Here is a 27,848-nt window from a genome sequence, read left to right as displayed (position 1 = left end):
TGATTCAAATTTGGTCCTAATCGGACTGGTTTTGATCAAATGGGAGCAATTTTTAGATCTGCAATATTCCAAAATAAGTTGTCCAACTTTGCGGCTGCGCCGCACACAGACCGTTAAAGGTATCTCAAAAAATTGAATAACTTTAGATGCCCCACTTGTCCAGAGGACGTACGCCGATTTTGAAGTCGGTGGGCAAAACGCCCTAGGAGGAGTTCGTCAAAGTTTGACGTGAACAAAATGACTAACACAGCGTATTTTCATTTTCAAAGGAAGATGGCGGCCATAGGGTAAGTCTGGGGGCGTGGCCACAATGATTTTTTTTGTTCGTCCTCACGAGAGGAATGCGTGTCCCGAATTTCGTAGCTTTACGCCAAAGTTGACCTCGGGGCGTCTCCCATAGGCGCAATGTATTTTGACTTTTGTCGGTGGCGCTGTCGCGCCATTTTTTTACGAAAAAAAAAATGGCCCAGAAAAAATCAAATTTTTCGCCGATTCTGAATTTTGGGCAAAGTTTGGTGAGTTTTTGAGCATGTTCAGGGGGTCAAATTAGAGATCAAAAAGCAGAAGAACAAGAAAAATAAAAATAATTAAAGCCGCAAGCGGCATCCAACGGCCCTCGCGGGCCGCCGGCCTTCCGACTCTGCGCTTTTGACTTGATAAAGATGGCGCCCTTATTGTGTGTTGAATAAAAAAAGAACTTGATAGACGGCGACACATTGGACATGGCCAATCCAGTGCAAATGAACACAAGTGTCAGTCAAATTTGCTGCGCCGCCGCACAGAGACCGTAGCACTTGGAATAAAAATATGGATAACTTTTGATGCCGCGCTTGTGTAGATGATTTTTCCCAAAGTAAAGCTTGATCGAGCTATTGCCCACGGAGGAGTTTGTTAAAGTGTGAAGCGTAAATGTGAACATTTCAAGGATTTGGCGTTTTTCCCATTTGTGACAGTATATTTGCAGCTCCACGGCACAGAGACCGTACCACTTAAAATCAAAATATGGATAACTTTTGATGCCCCGTTTGTGTAGATGATTTTCCCCAAATATGAGCTTGATCGGGCAATCGGCCTAGGAGGAGTTCGTTAAAGTGTGAAGCGTAAAAATGTGGTGATTTTAGAGATTTCGCTGTTTTCCCATTTCTGACATATATTTGCGGGTCCGCCACACAGAGACCGTAGCACTTAGAATCAAAATATGGGTAAGTTTTGATGCCCCGCTTGTGTAGATGATATTCTCCAAATATGAACTTGATCGGACAATCGCCCTAGGAGGAGTTTGTTAAAGTGTGAAGCGTAAAAATGTGGTGACTTGAGCGATTCTACGATTTTCCCATAAGGATAACATGGGATGTTTCTGTCAACACTACGGTTACGCCGTACAAAATATGACTTTGGCTCTCATACTTTTATGATCAGGATGGCAAATTAGAATTTCGTTCAAAATATCATGTCATTTGGAAAAACTCTATTGTTTATAGGCCACTCTGAAGGCCAAATAGTCAGAATTCTGGGAAACGTTTGCGGCTCCGTCGCACAAAGACCGTAAAAGTTATCCTTAAAATTTGGATAACTTTAGATACACCACTTGTCTAGAGGACGTACACCGATTTTGAGGTTGGTGGGCAAAACGCACTAGGAGGACTTCGTTAAAGTGTAAAACATAAAAATGTGGTAATTTGAGAGATTTTGTGGTTTTCCCATAGGGATAACATGGGAGGTTTCTGTCATCGCTACGACTACGCCGTAAAAATGTAGGCATTTTTGTGATTGGCTTTTGTGATCGGGACGGCAAAATAGAATTTTGGGTAAAGTTTAGACAATTTTGGTAAAACTAATTTTTGACCTTCAATGTTAATTTAAAGGTCACTCTGTAGGGGGCGCTATCACTGCCATTTCAATTTTGTCAGCCTAAACTGGTCCAAACTAGAAAGTTTAACAACTGATTCAAATTTGGTCCTAATCGGACTGGTTTTGATCAAATGGGAGCAATTTTTAGATCTGCAATATTCCAAAATAAGTTGTCCAACTTTGCGGCTGCGCCGCACACAGACCGTTAAAGGTATCTCAAAAAATTGAATAACTTTAGATGCCCCACTTGTCCAGAGGACGTACGCCGATTTTGAAGTCGGTGGGCAAAACGCCCTAGGAGGAGTTCGTCAAAGTTTGACGTGAACAAAATGACTAACACAGCGTATTTTCATTTTCAAAGGAAGATGGCGGCCATAGGGTAAGTCTGGGGGCGTGGCCACAATGATTTTTTTTGTTCGTCCTCACGAGAGGAATGCGTGTCCCGAATTTCGTAGCTTTACGCCAAAGTTGACCTCGGGGCGTCTCCCATAGGCGCAATGTATTTTGACTTTTGTCGGTGGCGCTGTCGCGCCATTTTTTTACGAAAAAAAAAATGGCCCAGAAAAAATCAAATTTTTCGCCGATTCTGAATTTTGGGCAAAGTTTGGTGAGTTTTTGAGCATGTTCAGGGGGTCAAATTAGAGATCAAAAAGCAGAAGAACAAGAAAAATAAAAATAATTAAAGCCGCAAGCGGCATCCAACGGCCCTCGCGGGCCGCCGGCCTTCCGACTCTGCGCTTTTGACTTGATAAAGATGGCGCCCTTATTGTGTGTTGAATAAAAAAAGAACTTGACAGACGGCGACACATTGGACATGGCCAATCCAGTGCAAATGAACACAAGTGTCAGTCAAATTTGCTGCGCCGCCGCACAGAGACCGTAGCACTTGGAATAAAAATATGGATAACTTTTGATGCCGCGCTTGTGTAGATGATTTTTCCCAAAGTAAAGCTTGATCGAGCTATTGCCCACGGAGGAGTTTGTTAAAGTGTGAAGCGTAAATGTGAACATTTCAAGGATTTGGCGTTTTTCCCATTTGTGACAGTATATTTGCAGCTCCACGGCACAGAGACCGTACCACTTAAAATCAAAATATGGATAACTTTTGATGCCCCGTTTGTGTAGATGATTTTCCCCAAATATGAGCTTGATCGGGCAATCGGCCTAGGAGGAGTTCGTTAAAGTGTGAAGCGTAAAAATGTGGTGATTTTAGAGATTTCGCTGTTTTCCCATTTCTGACATATATTTGCGGGTCCGCCACACAGAGACCGTAGCACTTAGAATCAAAATATGGGTAAGTTTTGATGCCCCGCTTGTGTAGATGATATTCTCCAAATATGAACTTGATCGGACAATCGCCCTAGGAGGAGTTTGTTAAAGTGTGAAGCGTAAAAATGTGGTGACTTGAGCGATTCTACGATTTTCCCATAAGGATAACATGGGATGTTTCTGTCAACGCTACGGTTACGCCGTACAAAATATGACTTTGGCTCTCATACTTTTATGATCAGGATGGCAAATTAGAATTTCGTTCAAAATATCATGTCATTTGGAAAAACTCTATTGTTTATAGGCCACTCTGAAGGCCAAATAGTCAGAATTCTGGGAAACGTTTGCGGCTCCGTCGCACAAAGACCGTAAAAGTTATCCTTAAAATTTGGATAACTTTAGATACACCACTTGTCTAGAGGACGTACACCGATTTTGAGGTTGGTGGGCAAAACGCACTAGGAGGACTTCGTTAAAGTGTAAAACATAAAAATGTGGTAATTTGAGAGATTTTGTGGTTTTCCCATAGGGATAACATGGGAGGTTTCTGTCATCGCTACGACTACGGCGTAAAAATTTAGGCATTTTTGTGATTGGCTTTTGTGATCGGGACGGCAAAATAGAATTTTGGGTAAAGTTTAGACAATTTTGGTAAAACTAATTTTTGACCTTAAATGTTAATTTAAAGGTCACTCTGTAGGGGGCGCTATCACTGCCATTTCAATTTTGTCAGCCTAAACTGGTCCAAACTAGAAAGTTTAACAACTGATTCAAATTTGGTCCTAATCGGACTGGTTTTGATCAAATGGGAGCAATTTTTAGACCTGCAATATTCCAAAATAAGTTGTCCAACTTTGCGGCTGCGCCGCACACAGACCGTAAAAGGTATCTCAAAAAATTGAATAACTTTAGATGCCCCACTTGTCCAGAGGACGTACGCCGATTTTGAAGTCGGTGGGCAAAACGCCCTAGGAGGAGTTCGTCAAAGTTTGACGTAAACAAAATGGCTAACTCAGCTTGTTTTCATTTTCAAAGGAAGATGGCGGCCATAGGGTAAGTTTGGGGGCGTGGCCACAATGATTTTTTTTGTTTATCCTCACGAGAGGAATGCGTGTCCCGAATTTCGTAGCTTTACGCCAAAGTTGACCTCGGGGCGTCTCCCATAGGCGCAATGTATTTTGACTTTTGTCGGTGGCGCTGTCGCGCCATTTTTTAACGAAAAAAAAAATGGCCCAGAAAAAATAAAATTTTTCGCCGATTCTGAATTTTGGGCAAAGTTTGGTGAGTTTTTGAGCATGTTCAGGGGGTCAAATTAGAGATCAAAGCGCTGAAGAAGAACAAGAAAAATTAAAGCCGCAAGCGGCATCCAACGGCCCTCGCGGGCCGCCGGTCTTCCGACTCTGCTCTCTGCATTTTACAGAGTTGGCGCTAACGCAATTGTCTAAGAACTAAGACAGTGACACATTGGACATGTACAATGCTGTGCTTAACCAGTGCAAATGAACACAAATGTCGGTCAAATGTGCAGCTCCAGCGCACAGAGACCGTGACACTTGGAATAAAAATATGGATAACTTTTGATGCTCCGCTTGTGTAGATTATTTTCCCCAAATATGAGCTTGATCGAGCTATTGCCCACAGAGGAGTTCATTAAAGTGTGAAGCATAAATGTGAACATTTCAAGGATTTGGCGTTTTTCCCATTTGTGACAGTATATTTGCAGCTCCACGGCACAGAGACCGTAGCACTTAAAATCAAAATATGGATAACTTTTGATGCCCCATTTGTGTAGATGATTTCCCCAAATATGAGCTTGATCGGGCAATCGCCCTGGGAGGAGTTTGTTAAAGTGTGAAGCGTAAAAATGTGGTGATTTGAGCGATGTTGCGATTTTCCCATAAGGATAACATGGGATGTTTCTGTCATCGCTACGGTTACGCCGTACAAAATATGACTTTGGCTCTCATACTTGTATGATCAGGATGGCAAATTAGAATTTAGTGCAAAATGTCATGTCATTTGGAAAAACTCTATTGTTTATAGGCCACTCTGAAGGCCAAATAGTCAGAATTCTGGGAAACGTTTGCGGCTCCGTCGCACAGAGACCGTAAAAGCTATCCTTAAAATTTGGATAACTTTAGATGCCCCACTTGTCTAGAGGACGTACACCGATTTTGAGGTTGGTGGGCAAAACGCACTAGGAGGAGTTCGTTGAAGTGTAAAACATAAAAATGTGGTAATTTGAGAGATTTTGCGGTTTTCCCATAGGGATAACATGGGAGGTTTCTGTCATCGCTACGACTACGCCGTAAATATTTAGGCATTTTTGTGATTGGCTTTTGTGATCGGGACGGCAAAATAGAATTTTGGGTAAAGTTTAGACAATTTTGGTAAAACTAATTTTTGACCTTCAATGTTAATTTAAAGGTCACTCTGTAGGGGGCGCTATCGCGGCCATTTCAATTTTGTCAGCCTAAACTGGTCCAAACTAGAAAGTTTAACAACTGATTCAAATTTGGTCCTAATCGGACTGGTTTTGATCAAATGGGAGCAATTTTTAGATCTGCAATATTCCAAAATAAGTTGTCCAACTTTGCGGCTGCGCCGCACACAGACCGTAAAAGGTATCTCAAAAAATTGAATAACTTTAGATGCCCCACTTGCCCAGAGGACGTACGCCGATTTTGAAGTCGGTGGGCAAAACGCCCTAGGAGGAGTTCGTCAAAGTTTGACGTGAACAAAATGACTAACACAGCGTATTTTCACTTTCAAAGGAAGATGGCGGCCATAGGGTAAGTCTGGGGGCGTGGCCACAATGATTTTTTTTGTTCGTCCTCACGAGAGGAATGCGTGTCCCGAATTTCGTAGCTTTACGCCAAAGTTGACCTCGGGGCGTCTCCCATAGGCGCAATGTATTTTGACTTTTGTCGGTGGCGCTGTCGCGCCATTTTTTAACGCAAAAAAAAAATGGCCCAGAAAAAACAAAATTTTTCGCCGATTCTGAATTTTGGGCAAAGTTTGGTGAGTTTTTGAGCATGTTCAGGGGGTCAAATTAGAGATCAAAGCGCTGAAGAAGAACAAGAAAAATAATAATAATAATTAAAGCCGCAAGCGGCATCCAACGGCCCTCGCGGGCCGCCGGCCTTCCGACTCTGCGCTTTTGACTTGATAAAGATGGCGCCCTTATTGTGTGTTGAATAAAAAAAGAACTTGACAGACGGCGACACATTGGACATGGCCAATCCAGTGCAAATGAACACAAGTGTCAGTCAAATTTGCTGCGCCGCCGCACAGAGACCGTAGCACTTGGAATAAAAATATGGATAACTTTTGATGCCGCGCTTGTGTAGATGATTTTTCCCAAAGTAAAGCTTGATCGAGCTATTGCCCACGGAGGAGTTTGTTAAAGTGTGAAGCGTAAATGTGAACATTTCAAGGATTTGGCGTTTTTCCCATTTGTGACAGTATATTTGCAGCTCCACGGCACAGAGACCGTACCACTTAAAATCAAAATATGGATAACTTTTGATGCCCCGTTTGTGTAGATGATTTTCCCCAAATATGAGCTTGATCGGGCAATCGGCCTAGGAGGAGTTCGTTAAAGTGTGAAGCGTAAAAATGTGGTGATTTTAGAGATTTCGCTGTTTTCCCATTTCTGACATATATTTGCGGGTCCGCCACACAGAGACCGTAGCACTTAGAATCAAAATATGGGTAAGTTTTGATGCCCCACTTGTGTAGATGATATTCTCCAAATATGAACTTGATCGGACAATCGCCCTAGGAGGAGTTTGTTAAAGTGTGAAGCGTAAAAATGTGGTGACTTGAGCGATTCTACGATTTTCCCATAAGGATAACATGGGATGTTTCTGTCAACGCTACGGTTACGCCGTACAAAATATGACTTTGGCTCTCATACTTTTATGATCAGGATGGCAAATTAGAATTTCGTTCAAAATATCATGTCATTTGGAAAAACTCTATTGTTTATAGGCCACTCTGAAGGCCAAATAGTCAGAATTCTGGGAAACGTTTGCGGCTCCGTCGCACAAAGACCGTAAAAGTTATCCTTAAAATTTGGATAACTTTAGATACACCACTTGTCTAGAGGACGTACACCGATTTTGAGGTTGGTGGGCAAAACGCACTAGGAGGACTTCGTTAAAGTGTAAAACATAAAAATGTGGTAATTTGAGAGATTTTGTGGTTTTCCCATAGGGATAACATGGGAGGTTTCTGTCATCGCTACGACTACGGCGTAAAAAATTAGGCATTTTTGTGATTGGCTTTTGTGATCGGGACGGCAAAATAGAATTTTGGGTAAAGTTTAGACAATTTTGGTAAAACTAATTTTTGACCTTAAATGTTAATTTAAAGGTCACTCTGTAGGGGGCGCTATCACTGCCATTTCAATTTTGTCATCATAAACTGGTCCAAACTAGAAAGTTTAACAACTGATTCAAATTTGGTCCTAATCGGACTGGTTTTGATCAAATGGGAGCAATTTTTAGACCTGCAATATTCCAAAATAAGTTGTCCAACTTTGCGGCTGCGCCGCACACAGACCGTAAAAGGTATATCAAAAAATTGAATAACTTTAGATGCCCCACTTGTCCAGAGGACGTACGCCGATTTTGAAGTCGGTGGGCAAAACGCCCTAGGAGGAGTTCGTCAAAGTTTGACGTAAACAAAATGGCTAACTCAGCTTGTTTTCATTTTCAAAGGAAGATGGCGGCCATAGGGTAAGTTTGGGGGCGTGGCCACAATGATTTTTTTTGTTTATCCTCACGAGAGGAATGCGTGTCCCGAATTTCGTAGCTTTACGCCAAAGTTGACCTCGGGGCGTCTCCCATAGGCGCAATGTATTTTGACTTTTGTCGGTGGCGCTGTCGCGCCATTTTTTAACGAAAAAAAAAATGGCCCAGAAAAAATAAAATTTTTCGCCGATTCTGAATTTTGGGCAAAGTTTGGTGAGTTTTTGAGCATGTTCAGGGGGTCAAATTAGAGATCAAAGCGCTGAAGAAGAACAAGAAAAATAATAATAATAATAATAATAATAATATTTTTAGCAAAAACAATATAGCCGTTTTTACTATAACAACAAATGATACATCGTTTGAAAGCTCTAAGCCTTCCCGATGCCGCCATGGGGTGGAATCATCATTACGAGCGCTTACGCGCTCGTCACTCCCTATTCCGTCGGGATGCCCCGCCCACTCCCCATAGACTTCCATTGATTTGAGCAGATACAAGCATGGCCCATGCCTGCGGCATGGATTCTCGCATACGGGACGATGCCAGGAGGGTTTTTGGAGGAATGCAGCGCTTCGCGCTGCTGTTGTCAACAATTAGTGAATGGGCTACGCCCATTCACTAATTGTTGACTATTTCTGTCATAGCAGGAGTAAGTATGCATGATCCATGCCTTCGGCATGGGCTAGTTCACTGTACTTGCCAGGGGCGACGGGGTACCAAACATGCGGGCTGCGCCCGCATGTTTGGTCAGACGGTTGCAACGCTGCCTTCGGCAGCGTTGCGGGAGCAATAGGCCCTCCCCCTGCTGGGGCTCGGGCCTAATAATAATAATATTTTTAGCAAAAACAATATAGCCGTTTCCACTATAACAACAAATTATACATCGTTTGAAAGCTCTAAGCCTTCCCGATGCCGCCATGGGGTGGAATCATCATTACGAGCGCTTACGCGCTCGTCACTCCCTATTCCGTCGGGATGCCCCGCCCACTCCCCATAGACTTCCATTGATTTGAGCAGATACAAGCATGGCCCATGCCTTCGGCATGGATTCTCGCATACGGGACGATGCCAGGAGGGTTTTTGAAGGAATGCAGCGCTTCGCGCTGCTGTTGTCAACAATTAGTGAATGGGCTACGCCCATTCACTAATTGTTGACTATTTCTGTCATAGCAGGAGTAAGTATGCATGATCCATGCCTTCGGCATGGGCTAGTTCACTGTACTTGCCAGGGGCGACGGGGCAGACAGTTGGGGCAGACAGTTGCAACGCTGCCGAAGGCAGCGTTGCGGGAGCAATAGGCCCTCCGCCCTGCTGGGGCTCGGGCCTAATGAATCTACAATCACTAAACTGCAGATAAACACTGATTTACACTCTAATGAAAAGCCGTAATTCCTTCATACGTTTCTCTCATTGTCATAGTTGGATGTAGTTTTTGTCAAACACTATTTTACCACCTGAACAGGAAGGTCTGATTTCATTTCCACACCATTTGAGTCCATTGTCCTTTACAATGCCTGGGTTCCAACTGCCAATGTTCCCTGAGTGCACAAGCTTTTCTGTTTGCCTTTTACAGAAATAAGCTGTGGCGGAGTGATTTTCTCCTTAATAACACTGAACTTTTAAAGCATCAAGGTGCATATGACTCATTTCCAAGTGTCACATAGTTTTACATCAGTCAAACAGACAAAGTGGAGTAGTTTTGTGCCATCGATATACAAAAATGTCATCCAAAATGCAGGAAAAATTAACGCATTCATGAAATAATAGTGGTTGACGTATATTTTTGTTTGTCTAATGTGTAAATTAGACCAGCTTTGCCCCTTGTCTACACTCTGGCTTTAACAAATATGGAATTAACTCTTTATTTGTCACATCGGCTGCTCATTTACAGTCATAAATGGTCAAACTGTATTTCGTAAAATCGTAAATTGAATGTAAGTTAACTTGGATTTCGTGAACCAAGTAGCTCTCATGTTTAAATGGTTATATTTGTTGTATATATGAGTGTTTTTGAAGGATGAGGATGGTCAGGACGACTGGGCAGCTGTGACAACACACCTCATACTTTTGCAAACACCCATAAAGCCCGTGTTTGACCATTTTTCCAAGAATAGCCGTGGCTCTTTTAATATTTGTCCTACTGTATTTCCGTCAGCGGCTAAACTTGGAAAGAGGTAACACATCCCCAGCTGAATATAATGAGAGCTGGATTATTAAGTAGCTGCGCGCCGCTTTGGGGGATGAAATATGCTAACGGTTTGTGTGAGGTGTTCTGTTTGAAGTCCTGCGCCGCCGTCGCTGCTGTTTTCCTTGTTAATCTGCCTTCGAAACCGCCTCCTCGACTTCTGAGCGTCGGCGACAGTGAGCGTCGACGCCGGGGAAATCCTGTATGTGCGTAACTAAAGAACTTCTTCACAATCATTGCGCTCTGTGATTGCAGCCGGGCCGTAAATGTCACGGTTTTGAGTCCCGCTTTTGGTTCATCCTGTTTTCTTATGGAATAGATCGGCTTACAGCTTATGAAGGAACAAGAATGTCAGAATAACTTTATGAGAATATGTAAATGAGGGTTTAGTAAGTAAGTAAGTAAGGGAGGTTGGACTCATTTCCATTATGCCGTTAAGAGTTTAATATTCTGTCCTAATCAGATTCATGCAAACTGTTCAGTGTATTTATTGTCAACTATTTACATCTAATTGGTCCCTGTGGGTTTAAGGGAATGTCATATCTGTCTACGGATTTATAGACCAGATTAGGATAGAATAGCTGCAACAATGAATTAACAATATTATTTGAATATTGAAGGGACTATACAGACTCTAAAACAAATACCAAAATACTTTTTATAAGCAAGACGTGGCAATAATAAATCTAACTATCAAAAAAGAACAAACAATTCAATTGATTCATAAATATTCTCAAACTAGAAGCCTTCTCAATGTCCCATAGAAATAAGCGTTGAAAAAATGAATTGCTGACTAAAATAATTATTATTTGCAGGACTAATTAATTGCCTATTCTACTCCATACAAGACATACAATGAATACAACACATGGATTTGTTTCAAGAAGGTTTCTTACAATTCTGATTGATACTGATTTTACTATGTACTGTTCTCATCCCAACTGTACAAAGTAGATTGACTGCGGAAAATGTTCTCTAACAATCTTAAAGCTATAAATGCCCTAAATAAAATTTTCACTATTGCCAGTTCCTTAGTGCCATTACAGTATTTCCTCTGTCTTTTCAATTTGCCTGCAGCCTGCATTTATTAGAGGAAAATTGGTCAGAACAATCTGGAAAGACATTCTGGGCCAGGTCTGTGGATTGCAGCAAGGTCCTTTTAGTATTTATACATCATTTTTTGCAATATATTTACAAAATTATTAGCCTCATTTAAAAACGTACTTGGAGTTTTGTTTTGTTTCTTTGTTTGTTTGTTTCCAATGCATATGTACATTGTTAAATACAATACACAAATTGTCTATAAGTTACAAAAAAAGCCCAAAACAATGATATATAATGTATAGTACCTTTTTGTATTTTATTATAATTTGAATCACAGGGCTCCTTACAATTCAACACGACACATGCTCATGATACCATTAAAGTGCAATTCTGCGATTCATACGATATATACTGTATATTGCACATGATCTTCTGAGATAGATCACTAGTTTTTAAGAACCAAATCAGTTTTCACCAATACTTCTTTGCTCCACCAGTACCTTCACAAACGTATGATATGAAATACACCCATTTTAATCATCAAATTGGTGATCATGTCGAATTTATTGAAAGTGTCCAAACAAGCAACACAATTGTTGAGCTGTCCCAATTCACAAAAAAAATCCTAAATTACTCACGACGATATTGATATTGATATTTTACCCCCAGTGAAGAGCGGGGAGGACATTCAGTGAGTTGTCAGAGCCACGAATCAATCTGACGACGCCGAGTCCGACACCCGAGCCTGGCCTTTGTGCCGGACCCTCGACTCATTATTGTTTCTGTATTCCACTCAGTATCCCACCCCTCGTTCCTTTATTACCTTGATGCTCGGCGCTTTGATTTCCTCCCGAAAACTTCCATTCCTCGCGGCACTGCCCTCTGCCCTTCACGCTCTGCAGACGGTGCCTCGTCTTCACTGAAGCCGAGCGGTGGCCTGTTCATACGACTCTCTCTTCTCCGCCAGATTACTTTACTCTCCCGGAATTTCCTCTTTTCATTTCTTATTTCCGGACGCCTTTCTTGCGCGCGGGCCCCAGCGTGACCTTTGTTCGCAAACATTTCTCTATCCCAGCTTTGTGTCGGGCGTGCGCGTGTGTGATCGGGAGCCTTCGAGCGTGCCGCTTTCATCTCTTTCTTTGCACTTTTGTCCGGGGCTCGAAAAAAAGACCGCCGACTCATCTCGACCGGTGGGTTTCTGAAATCGGGGGCGTGGCGATTTCGTCGGGCTCGCTGGAGAGAATCTTGTGCTTGTCCACAGAAAAGGTGAGAAGTCGTCGGTGTCCGAAAGCCGATCGAAATTAAAACGCGTTGTCACTTGATGATACCGCAGTGGTTGTAATCAAGGAAAACCGATGTTGTTTTTCCGTCAAAGTTGCTTCAAAATTGGACATTCGAGGTAAACGTGGCACATCACAATCAACCTGTCGTCCCTGAATCCACGCGTTAAATATTATGCACAGTGACAGTAAGTATTTTGAGCAATGGAGGAAGTTGTGAAACGATGTGATAAACGTCGGTCTTTCATGCGTTCGACAACATTACCCAAGGGCAGAACATTTGTGATTTTTGAGCGTAACAAATGCCCAGGTGGATGACTATAATCAAATAAAATCGTTACCCAATTATCCGGCAGAACCTGTTGCACCTGCGTTCTTAGTTGGCGATCCTTAAAGGCACAGTACGCTGACTTTTTAAGGTAAATGCACATCTCCATCGGTCAAATATTTGCTGAACACAATTTTGCACAAACGATTGAGCTGCTTTGCTTACATCAATCATCAAGAACTGGCTTGCTTAAAGGGCTTAAACTTTTGCCTTTTTTAAATATATTTTGTTGGATGAGTGCCATTTTAAAGCAACTGCCAGGGACACTATTTTATATGCAATCAGGCACGTCTTCGGATGAGAGTAACAAGCGGCTATGCATTTGAAAAAACAACAACAAAAACAAAACAATAGATACCAGCTCCACACAAATAAGGTCATAAAATAAGCAAAACTAGCATTTTAGACAAAGACTGGACTGACATAATAACAGACTTTAGACCAGGGGTGGGCAATTATTTTCCTCCGAGGGCCATATTCGAATCCAGGCAAGTAGCGGAGGGCCGGCCCGCAATCATTGGTGTGAAATATATATATATATATATATGTATATATATATATATATATATATATATATATATATATATATATATATAAAATATAAATTAAAATATAACTTTTCTGTCAAATATAGGCTATTGAATCTGTTATTTAATTCATTTCATGTCATCTTTATAAGGATACAAGTGCAGACAGATGTTATAGACAGTTAAAAAATAGAAACTGAAATCTTTCTAGGGGCCGGATTAAAACATGCCGAGGGCCACATCTTGCCCCTGGGGCCACAAATGCCCAGGTCTGCCTTAGACAAATGGGAAAAAATGACATTCAGACTTTATTTGGAAATGGATGAATTTGAATGTTAAGTTGATGTGTATTTGTATCTTCACTCTTTGGTCGTGTTCTGTTCCTCATTTTGTGTTTATTCTTTTTTTAACATTGGAAGAAAAAAAAGAAAACATAAAAAGAAAAAGATCTGAAAAAGGCTGGAAACAAGCTATTTTATCAAGTGAAAGTAACGCTCTGGAGCAAGTGTCAACATTTCTACACGAATTTCCAAAAAAAGCAGCCCAAAGCAGTCACTATAAAGAGACAGAGGTGGTAACTCTTTTCATGGTAGAAACAACTGTGTCGCGGTGCAATATCAGAGTGAGAGAAGGGGCTAAGTGGGCGGGGCTAACATTTCAACATGTTCTTCTGTAAATTTAACTGCTAAAGTGGCCCCCCTCTGTCTGCCATTTCAGGTGCTGATCTGCCGTAACTACATGGGCAACATAGACATGAACGAGATCGACCACTTCATGCCGATGCTGATGAAGAGGGAGGAAGAGGCGGAGATGACGCCGCTGATCACGCGAGGGGCCACACACTTCCTTTGGGTCAAGCACAGCAACCTCTACTGTATCCTCACCTCAACCTCACGTCTCAGATTGTCTCTTACCTCGTGGTGTGCGTGTTCGCCGTTGTTTAGTAGCAGTTATTTACCCTCGAATATGACGTAACAGCAGATGTTTGAGTTCAGACTTCTACCAATGATGTATAGTTGAAATTAAAACCAGAAAACAGATCTAAAGACAGCCAGGGTTGCACATTCTGTTATAATTAATCTAGCGGATGAATTGGTTGCTATTCGGGATGTAATTTGGTTCATCGATAATCTTGATTGTTCTGGTCATAATATAATCACTGAAAAATAATTAGCCTAATCGTCAGAATCGTAGGCAGGAGCAATTAGTGATTTTGTATCGCTACTGTATAAAAGTCAAATTATGTGTTAAGCACTTTTTTTATCTGGCTGTTGTGACAATGTCGTTACGTTTTCATTCGGAAAGTTTGATTTCATAAAGCTAGACTTGTGAAAGAAAGCAAATTAAAGATGCCGCTGATGTCACACAATCATGAATAATTGTGACACTAACTAATTGTAACTAACTGTGTCAAATGATTAACTCATGACGAGCAGCTTTACATTAGATTAATGCAGCGTTTTTCTGCTGTAACATGAATCATCATTAAAAAAAAATGACCAATATAAAAAAATGACATGTATAATTTAGAAAACAGTTACTATTTTATTTTTGTTTATTTATGTTTTACTATATTTAAAGTTTTACCTTTTATTATTATTATTTTTTTAATCTCTTCTGATGGTACTGCGTTTTTACTCTTCTTTACATCAAATGCTTCTTAAAGTGTCTATGACAGATTGGTCGACTCATTTAACTGAAATGCAATTAAGATAAATATATTAAAAAAATTGCTAAAAGTTGTAAAAATGTTATCCAAGAATAGCTCCTTTTCTTTAGGTCTACACTTTTTACTTCCTGTTTGTAATCGATGACATCACACTAGGAAATTACCCAGCAAACACAGGGCAAAAACTCATCAAATGTCACTTTTTTGTGTTGAACTAATTATTTAGTGAGTGAAAAAAGTTGTTTCTTTTGTGTAAGAAACGCATAAACTTAGGATGGAATGAGTGTCCCTGGTGTGATGTCACTTCCTGTCATTGTAAACAGATTTTTCTTTTAACTTTTCTCCACAAATAGCTACTCGATCGGTGTAAAACTATCAGTTATTTTTACAACAGGTATAAATACACCAAATAGAGTCAAAATTAGAAAATCTTATAAACCTGTCATAGGCCCTTTAATACTTCGCTTCATTCGCTGTCGGTTAGTCAATCAACCAGTTATTACACAAACACTTCCCACCCAATTTTCCCAGCAAACATTGCTTTAACGTTTAACTTAAACTCCACTCCTGTTACATATTCCATCAGACCAAATCCCTCTTGACTCTTGACCACGATCGAGATTCACCACCACAAATTTGACCGCCGCTCATCGCTCCCCCTGTTGAAAATTTGATGAGACTCTGACCGTGACTTGTCAGATTTCAAAGTATTAGAAAGCGAAGAGCTGGTGCGCACGTTGTCAAAGCTGATGCAAAAAGATATGGTGACAAATCTCTCGCCCCGGGCCTCCTTTCGGGTTCATCTCCGGGTGAAAAACGGCGGACACGCTGAGGTTCTCCCTATTCTTCATCGTGAAATCGGGCGGTGGCGGTCCCTCCCTCTCTTCCCCTCTCGCTATCTCTCGCATTATTAATTGAACGCGATGCCGCAGATGTGAGTAAAAGTGGTACTCCCAGAGCGCCGCAACGTTCGACAACTGAGCTCTTTTACCTCCCCCTCTGGCCGTGTTCAGTAGTGCGAGCGCGATACAGTAACACTTAATTCTTTCTTTCTTTCTTCTTTGCATTCATCTCGACCCCTCGCTGCTTCTAAAGATATTCTCGTGCACCGCATATCTGCCACGCGCCGTTTAATAATTCAGTGTCTCCCGCTCGCACGTGTTCCGGTCGGCCCTTAACTCCTCCCAGTGGTGGCGATGACCAAGAAGAACGCCAACGCCGCTCTGGTCTACTCCTTTCTGTATAAGATAGTTCAGGTGAGTTCAAATGATTGGCCGTTTTTTCTGTTGCGATGTTTAGTCCTATAACACAGCTCATGTTCTATACTGAGCATACTAAGTATTTGTATTCTATTCTACATTGAGACTGAAAATACTTAAAATCAGTCAAATGAAGGTTGAAATATGAGGATGGACGGCGTTTAGATTGACAATATTTAAACAGCAAGTTTAGTACTGATGAACATATGCGATTGTTGATTATTTTTTGACATTTTGATGCAATAATGGCCACGTTTTAGTTATAAAAAAGGTGTTTTTCATTTGTATTTTAGGGTGCGTTCACACTGGCACAATCAGCCGGGACTACACCAGGACTAGAACAGGACTTGAACAGGTCTAGAACAGGACTAGAACAGGACTAGAACAGGACTTGAACAGGTCTAGAACAGGACTAGAACAGGACTAGAACAGGACTAGAACAGGTCTAGAACAGGACTAGAACAGGACTAGAACAGGTCTAGAACAGGACTAGAACAGGTCTAGAACAGGACATGAACAGGACTAGAACAGGTCTAGAACAGGACTAGAACAGGACTAGAACAGGTCTAGAACAGGACATGAACAGGACTAGAACAGGACATGAACATGACTGGAACAGGACTAGAACAGGACTGGAACAGGACTAGAACAGGACTAGAACAGGACTAGAACAGGTCTAGAACAGGAACCTTAACAGGACTAGAACAGGTCTAGAACAGGAACCTTAACAGGACTAGAACAAGTCTAGAACAGGAACCTTAACAGGACTAGAACAGGAACCTTAATAGGACTAGAACAGGTCTAGAACAGGAACCTTAACAGGACTAGAACAGGAACCTTAATAGGACTAGAACAGGACTAGAACAGGAACCTTAACAGGACTAGAACAGGTCTAGAACAGGAACCTTAACAGGACTAGAACAGGAACCTTAATAGGACTAGAACAGGACTAGAACAGGGGAAAAGTCTTAAAATGGGCTAAAACGAGAAGCAAAAAATAAACGTTAGCGTTTGTAAAGTCCAGATGACAATTACGATAATCAAAATACAACTACAATTACTTTTTGTAGTCAACTAGTTACGATTAGTCGATTAATCTTTGCAGCCCTAGAAGACAGGGGCTCACACAACTCAATAAACAACAAATAAAACATCATTATTTGTTCGAGATTGGCTCCAACAAAACTGCCGTGTTAATCTCATATCTTAAAGTTCTTTCAATTGACGACAATCCCGTCATTTGGGTTGAAAAATGACCCCACTTTCTGAAGCTAAAGTATTTCCTTTTTATTCACGATGATGGAGAGGACGGTAGACTTTGTGCCAGTTTTTCTTTTGTGTGGCTGAGACATTCACCGAAAACCAGGTCAAACATCGACTTCCACAACACAATTCTTACCTGTCAAACGTATTGCTTAATTATTTGTTTTGGAAAATGTACACGTTAGACAATAGACAGAAAGTGCAGCTGGCTTGAATCTTTACCGAGGATTAATATCACACATACTAGTATTCTCATTGGTGCAATATTCATAAACACGTGAATATTTTATCATCGCTACTACTACTACTTTCTGGAGCCGTACTGTGACTTGAAATCACCTCCCGCGACAGCCCCCAGATCGCTGAAACTCGGTCTGTTTGAAGTACACGCACCCCGTACCTTTATATTGTATGCAAACTGTGTTACGGATACAAGTTGTCGCTGCATTTTTCGCCCGTGTGTGTTTGGTAGGTTTTCAAAGAATATTTCAAGGAGGTGGAGGAGGAGAGCATCCGCGACAACTTTGTGACGGTGTACGAGCTGATGGACGAGGTCATGGACTTCGGGTTCCCTCAGACGACGGACAGCAAGATCCTGCAAGAGTAAGAAAAACACGCTATATAAAGACCCGCTCATGCATTATTCATTATTATTCACGTGGTCGTGCCCGGTACGTTACTTGAGGTTCAGCGAATGGTCGATTTTGCGTGGCGTTCTTTCAATATCTGCGCTGTGATTTAAGCTTTATTGTCGACTTCGTGTGAAATCAAAGCTAAAATGGTCCTCAAACTTGAAGCTATGCAACAGTTATGTGAAATATCAGTTTACCAGGGCTGCGACTAACGATTATCTTAGTATCGACTTGTCAACTGTTGTTTATTGAGACTTTTTAAATACATTTTTTAACAAATACAGGTTGAAATGTGGTGACTGAAGGCTTCTAGATGAAGAAAATTTACAAATAAAGTGTTTTATTGATAAAAATACAAGATATTGTATTCTTTTTTGACATTTTGATTGAGTAATATTGTTGTCTTTATTATAAAAAGGTCTTTTGCAGGTGTTTTCGAGTCTATATAGTCCAGATAATGATGATCAAAATATGAGTTTAATTGCTGGTCAAGATTATTCTTATGACTTATTATGGCTTTAATCATAAAGAATACACACTTGTTAGTTGTTACTTCTACCAGTTATTTTTGTGGCATTTACACTAAAAGACTGAGTATTTCACGAGCGTCTGATCAAAACATTCAACCGCACCCACACTTTTTCGTTGTTGTTTCTTTACTAAGGCTAACTCCGCAGGTTACAAGCGCCGGCGTGAGCCTGTGTGCAGTGCCATTCCGGGATATCGCCCCAAAGCCAAAACAGCTCTTGTGTTCAGTGAAATGAACTGAGGCAGATCTCTGGCTCCTGCAGTGTTGTGCTCTCGCCTTTGTCTCTCTGTTTTTTACTCTTCTTTTTGCTTATATTTCCCGAGCATCTTCCCACCTTAACTATGGTTTAACGAAGTAAGAATAACACCGCACAGCCCACAAGACCTTAAGGCTGTTGTATATGGTTCTTATGGAGCCAATGTTTTATTTATAGTTCCTTCAATCTATATCTATCTGGCTCTCTTTTGTTTCATTATACGTCTAGACTGTAGTAAACTGTAAAATGATGAACACTACAGCTCAGCAAAGCCATGGCCTGGGCATGTCAAGTGTTTACGATGTATTATGAGAAGAACCATCATGATTTTAACGCAGTAGTTAGCGGTGACTTCTATGGATGGGAAAGTAGAACCTGTTTTTAATGTTTGACGTTTGAATACAAAAGTGAAAAGGTAAAAAAAACTTGCAGGAGCTGGTCTTGAACCTTGCGACTTCTGCATGAGAGGCAAATGTTTCTTTCTTCTACTGAGTTAAACTGCCAGTCACAGCTTTGATGCGAGATAGAGTTACTGCTGTCACAAACTCGCTCTGTGTTGTTGCTGCTTGTACCTGTAATTAACATCTAATCATTTCAAAATGTGAACAGAGCCTGAGTTACAAAGATTTGTCTCTAAAAGCTATTTTTTGAATCACTTGGCGCTGCTGTCTGCACATGCTCAGTTGGGGCAAAACCTGCAAACATCCAAGATTCCCGCACAGGTTTATTCAGCGTGTTTTGAGCATAGATCCATGGGTTTGAGGCTGTGTGGTCCTCAGAGCGCATGTGCAGAGCTCTAAAAGAAGCTGCTGTCCACTCTGGTTCTAAAGCTCATGTTAGAGAGCGGCGGTTCAAGGTGAGAGCGTGCGCCTGCAGTACTGCTCAGTGGTCTGTAGAGGCCACTAAAACACACAATGATTTCCAGCCAAACTTCAGCGGCAGAAGTGAGAGGAAAACGGTCTTATCTGAACAATTTAAATATAATTGTGACACATTATATTTTTAAGATTTTCTTCGTCAATCACTGCTTGCCTTGATTGCCTCTGTTTTAACAATTATTCACATTTATTGACACAATGACCAAACATCTGTGAAAACCATGAATCACTTTTATTCACATTAAGGTATGGTAAGGCAACTTTATTTGTACCCAAGGGTAGATTTGATTGCGGGTAAAAAGAGTGCGCTGCTCACACACACATAGACAACATTAATGACATTGACAGAAAACGGGCAGTGACACAACAGAGACGACTAGTGCTCCAGACATAGAGACATGGATAAAAAGTACACAAACAGTTATTAGTGTCAGAATACAGCAGATAAAATACAGAGTAAAAGCCATCATAGATACAAAAGAGAATAAATACATCGGTTAAGAAGGCTGTGCAGTCTGGCTATTTAGTATTTTAATAACTGAGGGAACAAAACTGGCCCTGTATCTCTTCGTTTGTTGTTGTTGTGACATAAACCGACAGAAAAAAAAAAACACTTTACATTTAGGTTCACTCTTTTAGAGCTTAGATGGAGCTGAAATCACCTATTTTTACTACTTAAATTGCCACAATTCTAATATCGTATATATAATTATAATATAACATAAAAGTTACGTACGATTATATTTTGACTTAGATCATTACAATTATCCATGGACCAAACAATCTTGACATCCATAGGCACAGTTATAAATCTTTTTTCTTTTTTTCTTTATGGCTTTCATTTCTTTTGTTTTTGGTGCGATCAGTACCCCGGTGTTAATTACGTTTTTGTATTCAGCACAAAACCTTAGCTCCCACCTCTCTTGACTAAGGTTTGGCAGTTTTAATTAGTTGTGTTTAATTTAGTCTTTGTGAGGATAGATTCCTGGACGTGCTGATAATTACCAGACTCCCTTTGGAACTCACCGTAATGACAATATCGGATAAACGCTGTAGATGTATTCACTGCAGCTTTTTGTCGAGGCTGATCCAACTTTCCCTGACCTTTCCGTGCCCCGCCCCGAAGCAGAAACGCTCCTGCTCTTTTCTTCTTCTTCTTCTTCGCACCTCGAGATTCCTGGCAGGGTTTCAACCATCGAGAAGGCGCGTGGGTGGAGGGACGGACACATGCAAAAGCGCTGCAAACGTGTGAATCCATGCAGCGATGGGGAGCAGCAATGCTACTTTTGTTACCGCAAAAATAATGCTAACGCGGAAAAGAAGATGAATGAATAAATGCTAAAGTGTTCGGTGGATAGTGAGCAATAGTGACGGGCGGATTGATGCAATTTAGAGGAAAATATTGGTTCTCATGTAAGACTAGCGATACTTTACACATTTTGAATTACATTTATGTTTGTATTTTAGCTTATTTGTGCATATATTTCATTATCACATCAGTTCAAGTTGCATTTGCAGTGATAATAGCTTCCAAACGCTCCAAATTCTTAATCCTTTTAATGCATTTGATCAAGTCATTAATATCGGTATCGGATCGACATTGCAATAAAGCAGGAATGTATTTTTAGGTAAATCGTAACAAAGTGAGTCAGTGCTGCCTCGTTCATCAGTGTTGGAGCGGTGGCAAGTCCCGTTTCTGTGTATCTCCACGGGGACAAGCAGGTAACCAGGGCGACAGGTGACAGGTCCGTGGAGAGGCAAGCCTGCTCACTGTAAGAATACATGTGTTTCAAGCTATTTTTAAACGATGGGAAGGCCTGTAATTAGGGATGTGTTGGCGGTAATTGCTGATTTCGGCAAACTGATGAGTAAAAACTGAAGTAGCAGAGCAATTAAGCTAAAAATATGTCTACAGTATCATGCAACGAATTGTTTTAGCACATTTAAGTACATTTTTACAAAAGCGAAAAGGTAATGTGTGATCTTTTCTATGTTTTAAGCTTGTAAATATCTGTTATTGGCCACAACAGCAATAGAAATACCGTATTTTCCGGACTATAAGTCGCACCGGAGTATAAGTCAAATAATGCATAATAGAGAAGAAAAAAACATACTAGTATGAAATAAGGTTGCAAGTGTGAAAATAACAAATAATATCACATATAAGTCGCTCCAGTGTATAAGTATATAGTATAAATATAAGTATAAGTCGCACCCCGGCCAAAATTATGAAAAAAGGTGCGACTTATAGTCCGGAAAATACGGTATTCAATATCAAAATCAGACTGTGGCAAAACAAGCAACGCTTTATGCAACCCAAATGTTGCATAAAGCGTCTTCAACTGTTCAGAAACAAAACATATGAGATGAAGTAGCCACAATTGTACCGAAAATAAATAACGCTCCATTACACCCTGTCTTTACGGTTTTGCATAACAACTCGAACAAAACTTTAGATTGCTATTGTTGTTGTGTTAATCTGTCAATTTGCCGCCAACCACTCCAGCTCCAGAGTCGCGCGTTAACACTTGTGAGGGGGAACGAGGGCAAAAACAGAACAAACAGACGGGAAAACAACCCAAAGACAACCCGGAGCCGGCCCACTTGTCTTTTATCTCCCGGCGCGTTCGCGGCTCCTTCAGGATCCTGACACGCTGTGGGTGGGAGCGTCTGGGGTGCAAAACCAGAGGAGGCTGCCTCAATCTGTCACTCAATCACTGATATTGTTTGTGCGGCGTATTTGCGGGAACGTCGTTAATTTTAATGAGCTCGCCCGGAACTTGATTGGTTAAAAGTACAAATTGGAAGTCGCAGTCACTTTGAGTTGTTGGGAGGCAGATTTTGTTGTGTTGTTTTGTAGTTTTTTGAAGGATTTGATCAGAGCGTTGGCTTTGATTGCATTGTGGAACTTGGGATGAATGATTCATTGAAATGATGTCAAATTTGCAGTTTGAGGGTTCGCAATTGGAAAAGGATAAACGAAAATTCCGAAATTCATAATTTGACTGTTTGTGTTTCAGTTTGGTCTTAAATCTTCCTCAAAGTGATTAGAGGTTGGTAATTAGTGGTCTAGACATTTAGATAATATTGTGAATGTCATTGTGAAGATGCGTTAAAGTAAGTTTGAATATCGAGTATATTGTTTATAGTAAAAAATGCTACAAAAAGAGCTGATTAAAAATAAAAATGGAGAAAAAGTTATGTTGGAAATGTTAAAATAACAGTATAACGTGATATTTCTTCACTTTTGTGATTCATTTTACAGACATTTCACATTTGTCTGAGAATTAAACCTCAACAAATACATTTAAAGACATGTTTTAACACATTTCTATTGGTTTATAGATATCAGGATACGTGATGGACCGGTACGACCATGCAATTTATGTTTTCATTTATCAAACTGTTTATATTCCAGCTTTGTCTTTATATCTTCCTGGACATAAACTGTACGACATGACGCAAACTTAAGCAACCGAATAGCAAGTTGTCCAACAATCGCATGTTTTTCCTTTTCCATTTCGATTGTCGTTTGGCAGATTTTGTTTTGCCCTTTCCCGTCCTTTAAACCGGAGCTTTGAGTGAGATCAAATGAACGGCCGAGTGTAGCTGCTTTTGACATGCTGTGTAAAACGGGAGCAGGGGTCAGTGTGCAATTATGCTTGGCGCTTGTTTGATTCCTAATCTCCAATAATCCGCGAGCAGGAGTAGCTCATTATGTGAACATTCTGGATGGTCTGATATGGATTTTTTTTCAACCAATACCTATCGTTTGTCTTGCGCTTGTTGCAATAACTGATTTAATTGTACTGGAAGTCCCATAGATTGTTGGGTTAATTGTGATTATTACAGTCGCAATGAGAACAAAAAAATAAATAAATAGTTGTGACAATTTTAGAAGCAATATTAAGTGATTTGAATTCAACATATTCTTTAAAAAAAACTGAATGTAAAACATATTCACATCTGTTAGTTTATGTTACATTTAATGTATCATTCGGAAAGTTTGATTCCATAAAGCTGGTATCTACTAAACACTTTGAATAAGACGTTAAAGGATTTTACTGTTGTTTGGCGTCAATAATCGTGACTAATCCTTAAATCGTGATGTTTATTCTCACATTAACTCTAACGTTACAATTTAATACTGTGACAAATTAACTTAACTTAACCTTTATTTTATCAAGCAAAACATTAAAAACAACTGCTTATTTACAACGTCGGCCAGGGTAAAATTATAACAACAAATACATTTCCTGGTTGTCCATCCATCCATCCATCTTCTGCCGCTTTATCCGGGGCCGGGTCGCGGGGGCAGCAGTCTGAGCAGGGACTCCCAGACTTTCTTCTCCCCAGACACTTCCTCTAACTCCTCCGGGGGGATCCCGAGGCGTTCCCAGGCCAGCCGAGAGACATAGTCTCTCCAGCGTGTCCTGGGTCTTCCCCGGGGCCTCTTCCCGGTGGGACATGCCTGAAACACCTCCCGAGGGAGGCGCCCAGGAGGCATCCGGAACAGATGCCCGAGCCACCTCAGCTGGCTCCTCTCGACGTGGAGGAGCAGCGGCTCTACTCCGAGCTCCCCCCTTGTGGCCGAGCTCCTCACCTTATCTCTAAGGGAGCGCCCAGCCACACGGCGGAGGAAACTCATTTCGACCGCTTGTATCCGCGATCTTGTTCTTTCGGTCACTACCCAAAGCTCATGACCATAGGTGAGGGTAGGAACGTAGACCGACCGGTAAATAGAGAGCTTTGCCTTTCGGCTCAGCTCCCTCTTCACCACAACGGTCCGATGCAGCGACTGCATCACTGCAGCCGCTGCACCGATCCGCCTGTCGATCTCACGCTCCATCCTTCCCTCACTCGTGAACAAGACCCAGAGATACTTGAACTCCTCCACTTGGGGCAAGGACACCCCACCCACCTGGAGAGGGCAAGCCACCTTTTTCCGGTCGAGAACCATGGCCTCGGATTTGGAGGTGCTGATTCTCATCCCAGCCGCTTCACACTCGGCTGCAAACCGTCCCAGTGCATGTTGCAGGTCCGGGTTTGATGGAGCCATCAGGACAACATCGTCTGCAAACAGCAGAGATGAGATCCTGTGGTCCCCAAACCGGACACCCTCCGACCCCCGACTGCGTCTAGAAATTCTGTCCATAAAAATTATGAACAGAACCGGTGACAAAGGGCAGCCCTGGCGGAGTCCAACATGCACTGGGAACAGGTCTGACTTACTGCCGGCAATGCGAACACAGCTCCTGCTCCGGTCATACAGGGACCGGACAGCCCTGAGCAAAGGGCCCCGGACCCCGTACTCCCGGAGCACCCCCCAAAGGACACCCCGAGGGACACGGTCGAAAGCCTTCTCCAGATCCACAAAGCACATGTGGACTGGTTGGGCAAACTCCCATGAACCCTCGAGCACCCGATGGAGGGTATAGAGCTGGTCCAGTGTTCCACGACCGGGACGAAAACCACTCTGCTCCTCCTGAATCCGAGGTTCGACTATCGGTCGGATTCTCCTCTCCAGTACCTTGGAATAGACCTTACCTGGGAGGCTGAGGAGTGTGATCCCTCTGTAGTTGGAACACACCCTCCGGTCCCCCTTCTTGAACAGAGGGACCACCACCCCGGTCTGCCAGTCCAGAGGCACGGTCCCCGAACGCCACGCGATGTTGCAGAGACGTGTCAACCAAGACAGTCCTACAACATCCAGATACTTTAGGTACTCTGGGCGGATCTCATCCACCCCCGGAGCCCTGCCACCGAGGAGTTTGCGAACAACCTCAGTGACTTCAGCTTGGGTGATGGATGAGCCAGCCTCCGAGTCCCCGGTCTCTACTTCCTCTTCGGAAGACGTGACTGAGGGATTAAGGAGATCCTCAAAGTATTCCTTCCACCGTCCGACGACATCCCCAGTCGAGGTCAGCAGGCCTCCACCCGCACCGTGTTGGTGAGACACTGCTTCCCCCTCCTGAGGCGCCGGACGGTTTGCCAGAATTTCTTTGGTGCCGACCGATAGTCCTCCTCCATGGCCTCCCCGAACTCCTCCCAGGCCCGGGTTTTTGCCTCTGCGACAGCACGAGCCGCGGCTCGCTTGGCCTGCCGATACCCGTCGATGACCTCCGGAGACCTACAAGCCAGAGTGGCCTGATAGGCCTCCTTCTTCAGTCTGACAGCATCCCTTACTTCCGGTGTCCACCACCGGGTTCGGGGGTTGCCGCCACGACAGGCACCGGAGACCTTGTGACCACAGCTCCGAGCAGCCGCATCAACAATGGAGGCGGAGAACATGGTCCACTCGGACTCAATGTCCCCAGCCTCCCCCGGGACATGGGAGAAGCTCTCCCGGAGGTGCGAGTTGAATACCCTACTGACAGAGGGCTCCACTAGACGTTCCCAACAGACCCTCACAATGCGCTTGGGTCTGCCAAGTCTGTCCGGCTTCCTCCTCCGCCATCGGATCCAACTCACCACCAGGAGGTGATCGGTTGACAACTCTGCCCCTCTCTTCACCCGAGTGTTCAAAACACGCGGCCGGAGGTCAGATGACACGACAACAAAGTCGATCATTGACCTCCGGCCTAGGGTGTCCTGGTGCCATGTGCACTGATGAACACCCTTGTGCTTGAACATGGTGTTCGTTATGGACAATCCGTGGCTAGAAGTCCAATAACTGAACACCGCTCGGGTTCAGATCGGGGAAGCCGTTCTTCCCGATCACCCCTCTCCAGGTGTCACTGTCATTGCCCACGTGGGCGTTGAAGTCCCCCAGTAGAACAACGGAGTCCCCGGTCGGTGCACTGTCCAGTACCCCTCCCAAGGACTCCAAGAAGGCCGGGTACTCTGCACTGCTGTTCGGCCCGTAGGCTGCCACAACAGTGAGAGACCTGTCCCCCACCCGAAGGCGGAGGGACGCGACCCTCTCGTTCACCGGGGTAAACTCCAACACGTGGCGGCTGAGCTGAGGGGCTATCAGCAAGCCCACACCAGCCCGCCGCCTCTCCCCGCGGGCAACACCAGAGAAGTGGAGCGTCCAGCCCCTCTCGAGGAGATGGGTTCCAGAGCCCAAACTGTGCGTGGAGGTGAGGCCGACTATATCTAGTCGGTATCGCTCAACCTCCCGCACAAGCTCAGGCTCTTTCCCCCCCAGCGAGGTGACATTCCATGTCCCCAGAGTTAGTCTCTGTGTCTGGAGATCTGGTCGCCGAGGCTCCCTGCCGTCGACTGCCGCCCAGATCTTTCTGCATTTCCTGGTTGTCCTTTCGAGTAAACATGCCGCTCCTTTACTCTTCTATTCCCTTTTAAGAAAGAGAAAAATAATAAGAAACTATCTGCAAATATATCAGGAAACTTTAGCTATCGAAACGGTCGGATGTATGGCCCGTTCCTATTGTACGGCGCTATAGAAGTCATGGATACGAGGTTTTTGCGGCGTCGGGGGAGCTGGTTCTGGGAGGCAGGTGCTGGGACAGAAAACAAAGCAGGTCACGTGATGTTTATCTTAACAGACCGGCCTCCTATTCTCCCAAGCCATTATCTGCACACGAAAAACACCCGGGGGACGAGTTCTGAACAGGTGCAAAGCATGATAAACTGTACTTTGTGTACTTGGTGTACTTCGTGAGCACTTGCACCGCATCAGCCAGACGGGTTTGACTTACTCTGACTGTGTGGGGCCAGTCCACGCTTTTTCTGTAGCACGTTGAACAAATAAAAAAGCGTTTCCAAAGTGCGAAATAGCGAAATAAAATCGACACAGTAAATAAATCCATAAAATAGAGTAAATTTGTGAAACGAGTCTGAATCTTTGTGGCATGGTTGAATACAGGTGAAATAAATAATTGAATTGAAATTGTATTGCACGTTGTTGAGTAAAAAGTCAAAGTTGAATTACTTTTACACCATTTGTTTGGAGTCTTTACAATGTATACGTTGATGTTAAGCTCATACAAACAGACGTCCCGCACCAGATTGTAGCTAAATAGTTAATTTACATTACCTGCTGTTGACTTATGGGTAGAAATGGTCAAGAATAAGAACAATCCGCATTTGCCACAAACACGGTCTCACCACATCGTCACACGTCACAGAATCGAACAAATTCTTAATACTCTTCGTGCAAT

General features: G+C 42.6%; 1 protein-coding gene across 1 annotated transcript in view; it reads left to right on the top strand.

The window, feature by feature from the left end:
* Window positions 1-27,848, top strand: part of ap1m3 (adaptor related protein complex 1 subunit mu 3) — a 64,074-nt gene that overhangs the window by 10,606 nt on the left and 25,620 nt on the right. The window contains exons 2-4 of the mRNA XM_072438914.1: window positions 13,957-14,113; window positions 16,097-16,164; window positions 17,903-18,033. Of these exons, the coding sequence (XP_072295015.1) occupies window positions 13,957-14,113; window positions 16,097-16,164; window positions 17,903-18,033 (356 nt within the window). The remainder of the gene's footprint in view (window positions 1-13,956; window positions 14,114-16,096; window positions 16,165-17,902; window positions 18,034-27,848) is intronic.

The sequence above is a fragment of the Eucyclogobius newberryi genome, unplaced genomic scaffold (assembly GCF_026437365.1).
Source record: "Eucyclogobius newberryi isolate DKJ021-1_F unplaced genomic scaffold, fEucNew1.0.hap1 SCAF_9, whole genome shotgun sequence".
NCBI lineage: Eukaryota > Metazoa > Chordata > Actinopteri > Gobiiformes > Gobiidae > Eucyclogobius > Eucyclogobius newberryi.
Note: the sequence above shows the minus strand (reverse complement) of the source record. Positions and strands in the feature narration are given on the sequence as shown.